This window comes from Carassius auratus, chromosome 31 (genome assembly GCF_003368295.1).
Source record: "Carassius auratus strain Wakin chromosome 31, ASM336829v1, whole genome shotgun sequence".
Lineage (NCBI taxonomy): Eukaryota > Metazoa > Chordata > Actinopteri > Cypriniformes > Cyprinidae > Carassius > Carassius auratus.
This window is the reverse complement of record NC_039273.1, coordinates 19,235,779-19,244,975: the sequence shown is the minus strand read 5'-3', so window position 1 is coordinate 19,244,975 and position 9,197 is coordinate 19,235,779. Positions and strand designations below refer to the sequence as shown.

Here is a 9,197-nt window from a genome sequence, read left to right as displayed (position 1 = left end):
ATGAAAGGGAATCATTAAGGCGCTCAAAGCCTTATGACGCCACAGAGCGCGTTCGAATAGAACGCGCGGAGTATATAAAGTGCGTGACATTCTTTCATTCTTTGTGGGTTTGTTATGGTGGTTAGAGAGTTTTTCACAACGATGGGACAGCGAGTAACAAAAGTGAGTCCGATGACGGTTGGCGAGGTGTACGATAAACATCTTAGTACACCCCCAAAACCCAGCACCAACACGGAGCTACAACATCCTCGTCCCCGCGATGAGACCCCTGTTGGTGCTGGAGGAGGAGGAGAGGAAAGAGGGGAGGAAGAGGATAGGAAGAAGGAGAGGAAGGAGGCAGAGAGAGTGAGGGAGAAAAGAAAGAGCAAAAAGTGGTGGCAGGGGCTGTGCTCTTTCTTTAGAGCTGCCAAAAAACACCCAGAGAGCAGCTCAGGTCAGAAAGAGGAGCAGCAGCAGGATGAGGGACAGAAGAGGAAGGTTGCATGGGCAGGAAGAAGTAGTGATGGTACATGACACAAACATGTTATGAAAATAGGATTTTTCACTAGAGCTCTACTTTGACCTTGTAAATCTGTCAGGACCTTCACACAAACAATATCAAAAATACACATCATACAGGCATGGTCAGATCTTTATTCCAGAACATGTTAAAACATTTTTATATGTCTTTATGTACTAATACATGTTAAAACTATAAATATTCAGGATAGTCTCTATCGAGTCATTTAAATGAATAATCTATGAAAAAAAGTTTAAAATAAATACAGCATCTCACATTACAAGGCGCTGAGTCCATGTGAAATTGTTACTTTTAATAGACTACATCTTCAGCCGTTACACTGTGGGCGATCAGCTGGGCAAAGGTGGTTTTGGTGTGGTGTATGAAGGGACACGTCTGCAGGATAATCTTAAAGTAAGTCAAATATATAACACATTACCAAGCTAGCAAATGTTTTATCCAAACCCTCTTCTTAGTCTATTTTAATTAATACATTTTATTTTTGTTGTTCATCAGGTGGCTTTGAAATACGTCACAAAGACCCAACACACAACATGTATATTCATTGTAAGTAAATTGCACTGTATATTAATGTAAATCACAAATTAAATTAACAAACTGGTCTAAAAACTAAATTCTTCTAGCCTGATCATCCACATCCCCTTCCAAAAGAGATCGCCCTCACCATCCTGGCGAATAAAGGTCCCAGTGTGCCGCAAATAATCAAGTTACTGGACTGGACGGACCACCCTGACCACTTCGTCATGGTCCTCGAATGTCCCTCTCCCTGTGAGAATCTCGTGGATTTCAAAAGACGTCACGGTGGAAGCCTTGATGAGGAAACAACACGGCAGATCATGTGGCAGGCGGCTCACGCAGCAAACATGTGCCACATCCGCAGAGTGTTCCACCGTGACGTCAAACTAGAGAACATACTAGTAAACAGGGAGACATCCGAAGTCAGGCTGATTGACTTCGGATGCGGGGACATTTTGAGGAGGTCACCGTACAGGTCATACTGTGGTATGATACAATTCATTTCTTCTAATAGATACAGAACAATTATGCTGCATTAAAGCAAACTTACACATCATACAATCTCCTCTCCTCCAGGCACAGCAGTGTACTCCCCTCCAGAGTATCACAGCAGGGGGAAGTACTACGGCGGGCCAGCGACGGTCTGGTCACTAGGGATGGTGATGTTCGAATTGTTGTGTGGACGCTTCCCTAGTGACTATGACCTGTTCCTGCTACACTACAAGCGCTGGTCCAAACCCGGCCTGTCAAAAGGTGGGATCTTCATTAACAAAAAAAAAAAAAAAAAGTATAATTCAGAATCATACAAAACACCTTACAGTTTAAATAAATAACATGATCAAATAGAGCAAATTTAAAGTAATTTAAGGTGTAAAGTTTAAGGTTATCAAATGTCCTTCATGTCTTCCTGCACAGAATGCTGTGACCTCCTCAGGGCTCTCCTGCATGAGAAGCCAAGCAGGAGACTTGGTCTGGGGCAAATCATATTCCACAAATGGTTTAAGGTAGTGAATACAAGATCAGCTATAAAGAATTAACATCCTCATGACTCACGAGAAAGAACCAAAAAGTAAAACCTGTTCTTTTCTGTTTTGTTTCAGGTCATCTCATAAGACCATTCATCTGGTGTCTCTCGTGCAGCTTTGCGTCTTTCAGGCTGCAGCGGGAGACGCTTCCATCCCTCCTCTCGCCTTTGCGTCTTGCGGGTCGAGCAAGCCTTGTGTAGCGTCTTGCACCTTGGCTTGAGGAAGCAGTATTAGCGTCTGGCAGTACTGCTTTCGGAGGGATGTGTACATATTGTATACATGTACATACTTCTTTTGTTTTTCCCATCATGGCCACTCCATTCCTGAGCTTCCTGCCTCCGCTGTCCAAATGCCAGAGCTCTCTTTTATTCTCTGTCAACAAGCAAACTTAAGATACTAAAGAGGTTCTTGCCATGGCTGCTCCACACCTGCCATAGGCACCCCAGTGGTGTCATTGCCTCCTCTGAGGTTCCTGTAAAGTCAACAGCAACCCTGGGCTCCAGTCTCTCAGTCATCTCTATCCAGGCCCAGAGGTGTCTGCCATGTCCATTACTTCTTCAGAGGTTCCTGACTGTGATAAGGTTCAGCCACAGCCAGAAATCAAAGCATCAGAGTTCAAAAGCTCCCATCTCAGCCACTCTGGTCTCCAAGCTCCCTTCATCTGTCATTGCTTCTTGGTCCAGTTATTCTTGTTACAGCTGGTAAAGACGGTCCTGTATTAGGTGCCATGGTCTCCAAGCTCCTTGCAATGCTGTCCCAGAGCTCCCTGCCTTTGAACAAAAGATTAAAAATTAACTTTGGAATGTTCAGTTAATTAAAAAAAAAATGTATTAAAGAAACATTAAAGTGCACTTCAAAGTGTTGTTATGACCAGCTCGTTTTAAAGCCGCAACATAACAGAGGGATCAAACAACATAGGATATCAATGTAAATACTTTTATTGTATTAAACTAATACAACAGCAATCAGTGTTAATAATAAACATAAGTCTAAGGGTAATAAAGAATACCAAGAAAACCTGTCACAACAAAACTTTAACTATATGATATAAGAAATACAAAGGTTAGCATGATCAACAAGATCTTACATGTTGAAACCAGAGCCACTCCAGAGAGACCATCCCATAGAGTGCCTGTCTTAGTCAACAGCTAACCCACTAATACATGCTACTAATTAACAATTAGGAACTGCCACACTCCGTCCAATAGGAGCTGGAGAATACTCAGGGTCGTCACAGTGTCTGCTTAAATAAAATATTATTAAATACGTTTAATGGATTTTAATTGAGTTAGCAAACATTTAAAGAGTTAGTTCACCCAAATAGTGAACGAGTCAATGACTACGTTTACAAGCTGTTAAAATTCGGGTTATGTTCGGGTTAAGGTCACTATTCGGGTTTCTGAAACATTCGGGATAACACGTTTACATGCGTGAGCAGAGAGAGTTACTCCTGTATACATGGAATGTGTAATTAGTCGCCAATATCCCGATGTAAACGGCGACGCACGGTTAGCGTCTGGACGTAAGATGCAATATGCGTCATTTCCGATTCTTCTTCCTGTATCCAAAGACTCAAAAGACCAAATATTTGGGTTAGAAAAGGGGTACCCCAGGTATAATATCCCGGTTTTTAAAAACCAGGATATGAGCATATTCGGGTTTTTGCCGGTGTTTACATGGCCGTGTGCGACCGGGTTATTGCTAATATCCTGGTTTTGAAAGGGTTATTGGCTGCATGTAAACGTAGTCAATGTTTTGTTCATTATCTGGCTCGGCTTGGTGTTCATCTTCAGTTCTGTCTTCCCAGCAGTTCAGTCAGTGTACTGTTTGAGTACATTAATTCCTCCGGGATATTGGTTTGTTTGAAGTCAGAGGGTGTGTCAGCCACATTAAAAAAGTTGACAGCTTAAGTCATTTGTGGATTAATGCGTATTGGAGATGCAAACCCTTTAAAACAATTCAGTTCGATTTGGTGAACTAGTTCAGAAAGATCCGTTACAACTAAAGATTCGATCGCGAACCGGATATCACAAACTGCCTTTTTTTAAACTCTCTCTCACAAAAGACACGGAAAAGAAGACAATGCTGAATAAAGTCATAGTTTTTGCTATTTTTGGACCAAAATGTATTTTTGATGCTTCAAAAAAAATTCTAACTGACTCTCTGATGTCACATGGACTACTTTGATGATGTTTTTCTTACCTTTCTGGACATGGACAGTAGACCATACACACAGCTTCAATGGAGGAACTGAGAGCTCTCGGACTAAATCTAAAATATCTTAAAGGGTTAGTTCACCCAGATAGCAAATTTATGTAATTAATAACTTACCCTCATGTTGTTTCAAACCCGTAAGACCTCCGTTTATCTTTGGAACACAGGTTAAGATATTTTAGATTTAGTCCGAGAGCTCTCAGTCCCTCCATTGAAGCTGTGTGTACGGTATACAGTCATGCCCACAAATATTGGCACCCTTGGCAAATATGATCAAATTAGGCTGTGAAAATGAATCTGCATTGTTAATCCTTTTGATGTTTTATTTGAAAAAAATCACAAAAATGTATCCTTTCATTGGATAATAAGAATTTAAAATGGGGGAAATATCATTCTGAAATAAATGTTTTTCTCTAATGCACATTGGCCACAATTAAAAGGGGGGTAAAATGCTCGTTTTCACTCAATATCCTGTTAATCTTGAGTACCTATTGAGTAGTACTGCATCCTTCATAACTCCAAAAAGTCTTTAGTTTTATTATATTCATAAGAGAAAGATAGTCTGTACTGATTTTTCCCGGAAAAACATGACCGGCTGGAGGCTTGACGTTGAGAGCGTTTGGAAGCTGAGACATTATCGTGAGGACAAAACAAACCATGGCTAACAGTCAGATTCAGCGTATATTTATGATCCAGAATCAGATCCAGAGGCTGAAATTTAACAAGAGCAGCATCAGCAACAACGTCTCTATGTGGTATGTACTGAAACTGTATATATTTGCTTAGCGGTTTTGGAAAATGATTAGGTTCCACTTTGTCGTCTTTTTGTTTTTTGTTTTTTTTTAGCTGTACATGTGGAAAGTGCAGTTTGATGACAACATCGCATTTTGTTTACTTGATGTGCTTAAGCGCCGATAGCTAAGTTAACAACACAGAGATATTTGAAGCAGTTTTACTCGTGCAGTTTGATGACAACATCGCATGTTGTTTACTTGATGTGCTTATGCGCCGATAGCTAAGTTAACAACACAGAGATATTTGAAGCAGTTTTACTCACCGCCTGCGGTTCCAACACACGATCCTTTTTCGTTGGGACTGCATTATCCTTAAGAAATAAATGATGTGCAAATCCGGCATCAAACTGGGCCTTGTTTGTAAAACAAGCATCTTTGAAATGCAGGGAACAAACACAAACACTTGCACAACTCCGTTGATGCTCTGTAAAAATAAACTCCATCCACTGGTCCCTTAATGCTGTTTCTCTTTTGGTAATCTGTGCAGGGTTGTCTTGCCCTGGCAACCAAAAACACACTCCTTTTGTGACATTTCGCGACGCTCTCGCTCTGATCAGTGAACGTCTGTTGTGCTCTCAGTGCTCTGCTATAAGGGAGCACGCGCTCTTCCGGCAGACGTGCCCTTAGGACCCATATAAGGAAATTCCGCTCAATCTAACGTCACACAGAACCATACTCGAAAAAAACTTTCCGAAACTTGTGACAAACCGGAAGGAGTATTTTTGGAAAAGAAATACTCCTTCAAACATACAACTTAATTTTTGAAACTTTGTCCATGTTTAGCATGGGAATCCAACTCTTTAACAGTGTAAAAAACTCAGTATGCATGAAAAAGCATTTCACCCCCCCTTTAAGGACACCCTTTTATTGAATTATTTTTTTAAACCTCCATTTGCCAGTTTAACAGCTCAAAACTGTCTCCTATAATGCCTGATGAGGTTAGAGAACACCTGACAAGAGATCAGAGACCATTCCTTCATCCAGAATCACTCCAGACCCTTCAGATTCCCAGCTTCTCCTCTTCAGTTCACTCCTCTCATTTTCAGTAGGGTTCAGGTCAGAGGACTGGAATGGCTATAGCAGAAGCTTGGTTATGAGCTCAATGACCCATTTCGGTGTTGTTTTTGAGGTTTGTGTTTGGATTATTGTACGGTTGAATGATCCAAACATAGCCCATTATAAGATTTCTAACAGAGTCAGTCACTTTTTGATTTTTTATCTGTTGGTATTTAATAGAATCCATGATGCCATGTGTCTAAACAAGATGTCCAGGACCTCCAGCAGAAATATAGGTCCACAACACCAAAAATACAGCTGTATATTTCATTGTACACATGGGGTACTTTTTATCTCTGTTTTCACCAAACCCATCTTGAGTGTTTACTGCTAAAAAGCTCATTTTTAGTTTCATCTGATCATAGAAGCCAGTCCCATTTGAAGTTCCAGTCGTGTCTGATAACTGAATATGCTTTAGTTTGTTTTTGGATGAGCTAGGAGAATTTTTCTTGAAACCCTCCCAAACAACATGTGTTGATGTAGGTTCTGTTTGACAATTTTTTTAAAAGGTTTTCTGAACCAGAAACTCAACTATTTTCTGCAATTCTCCAGCTGTGATCCTTGGAGAGTCTTTAGCCACTCAAACTGACCTCCTCACCATGCATTAGGACGATATAGACACACGACCTCTTCCAGGCAGTTTTTCTAACATTTTCTGTTGATTGGATATTCTTAATTATTGTCCTGATGGTGGAAATGGGAATTGTCACTGCTCTAGCTCTTTTCTTAAAGCCACTTCACCAATTTGTGAAGCTCAATCATCTTTTGCTGCACATCAGAAATATATTCTTTGGTTTTTCTGATTGTGATGGATGATTAAGGGCATTTTGGCTTGTTTTCCCTCCACTTTATATGTCTGTGAAACAGGAAGCAATGGCTGGATAATTTCATGTTTATAATCATGCTGGAGTGCTCAAAATTGTGAATATGAATGGGAATATACTTCAGAGATATTTTACTCATAAGAATTTCTTGGGGTGTCAATAATTGTGTCCAACGAGTATTTGAGAGAAACATTAATTTCATAATGATATTTCCCCTCCGTTTTAAATTCTTATCCAATGAAAGGATACATTCTTGTGAATTCATCCTTCACTCTCTCTAACAACAGACACGGAAGGGAAGACAATGTTGAATAAAGTCGTGGCTTTTGCTATTTTTGGACCAAAATGTATTTTCGATGCTTCAAAAAATTCTAACTGACCCTCTGATGTCACATGGGCTGCTTTGATTATGTTTTTCTTGATGTGGACAGTAGGGCTGTCAACGAATATTCTAAATTCGAATAGGGTTCAGGGACAGGTCACAGGAGTCGCACTGTCTGGCACAGCATCACTGGTGAAAGTTGACGCGTCTTCATGGAAGCTGCCAGCAAGTGCAGAGCCCAACTCGACCGCAGCAGAGAAAATGAGGTAAAATTGTTGACCTACGAGATAAAGTTGTATGCAAGCTATTTAAGATACAGTTAGCATACCATTCGACCACTAGCAACATGAGGTCACATCTCAAAAATGTGCACCCAAATGAGCATGCCATAATGTGTGGAACTCCAGCTAAACAGTCACGTCTTGACACTTAACGTTACTTTGCATCGCCCGACGCAAGCTCTTTGTCTGCAAACGACAAGAGGCCATAACCTATAAATTAATTTCGTTTATTTGTAAGGACATGAGACCGATCAGTATCGCAGATGGGGCAGGCTTCCGGGAGTTCTGTCAAGCAATGGTTCCGAGGTTTGATTATTTATCGCTTCATGTCAAGGAAAAGTTCCATGTTTACCACAGCACAGCTTGCTCGGAGCATTCAATGTCAGTTCTATATGCTGTAAAACTTCAATTAATATTAATAATATTTGTTTCAATCACTGAATGAAGCCTGCTAAATTTGGGACAACAGTAGCGACCTTAAATTGCTTGCACAAACATTTGTTTGTTCATTTAAACCGTTATGCGCAAAGAACGTGAGGTGAGAGAGCTTGAGGTCTGCAGTCTTGGCCATTAATTGATTTCTTTATTTTTGTGTAGGTTATATGTTGTCATATATGTTTAAACTTAAATAGACTATCTATACATGTAGTTATGTCTCTTTGTATTATTTTGGCCTGTTATTGACGTAATGCGCGTCATTGACAACATGCGCAACCAGATGTTCGAATAGTTCGAATATTCGTATATTTTTTAGAGGGAATATTCGAACGTCATTTTTGAGCAATTTTGACAGCACTAGTGGACAGTATACCGTCCACACAGCTTCAATGGAGGGACTGAGAACAGTCTGACTAAATCTAAAACAGTCACAGCAGTCACACTCACAACAGACCAGGAAGAGAAGACAATGCTGAAAAAAGTCGTAATTTTTGTTATTTTTGGAGCAAAATGTATTTTCGATGCTTCAACAAATTCTAACTGACCCTCTGTTATGAATGTAATACTTAAGTCCACTTCCAAAGCATTTATTTTTCCTTCAAAAACAAGATAGTCATTAAGAAGGCTCTGAACCTAGATAAAACTGAAGTATAGTCTAAGAAGTAAAGTTTTTCTATTTATACCGTTAATTACTTTAAACTTACTCTTTCAATCAACAGCCCTATTAAACTATTGCACTCACCATATTAATGCCACCATCGTCTCCCTTGAGCTGCAATCGCGAGAAGGGTATTCCTGCACAACCGGAGGCTGCAGTTTCCATAGACAGTAAAAGAAATGGACACAGCGACCCCATTGGAACTCAATTAAGACAATTGAAGCCCATTTTTAGCGTTTTTTAGCACTTCCGTTTCTGACGCGCAGACTCAAACTAAGCTTGATGACTTCAGCAACCTGTCTGCCAGATGTAAATCTTCTAGTAGCTGTGCGTGCAAACGGCCATCGTTAATCTTGCAGAGACGGCGAGCTTGAGTGGGGAGTTCTTTGTCTTGAGTGAGCAGGAGTAAGTATTCTGATTAATTATTTTGTACAGTATTTTAAAATGTAACGCCAGTACGCCATATTAAGTTAATTGCCTGCAAGCTTCTCCTCCTGTCTGTACAGTAATGCGACAGAGAGTCGCGTGGTTATGACGCAATCGTTATCG

The 9,197-nt window shown here is 40.3% G+C and overlaps 1 protein-coding gene across 1 annotated transcript; it reads left to right on the top strand.

Annotated features, from left to right (window-relative positions):
* Nucleotides 1–2,074, top strand: LOC113050739 (serine/threonine-protein kinase pim-1-like). The gene is made up of 6 exons (XM_026214009.1): nt 1–505; nt 819–913; nt 1,016–1,066; nt 1,144–1,522; nt 1,613–1,789; nt 1,952–2,074. The coding sequence occupies exons 1-6, from the start codon at nt 115–117 to the stop codon at nt 2,071–2,073; spliced, it is 1,215 nt and encodes a 404-aa protein (XP_026069794.1). The 5' UTR covers nt 1–114; the 3' UTR covers nt 2,074.
* Nucleotides 2,075–9,197: the final 7,123 nt, after the last annotated feature.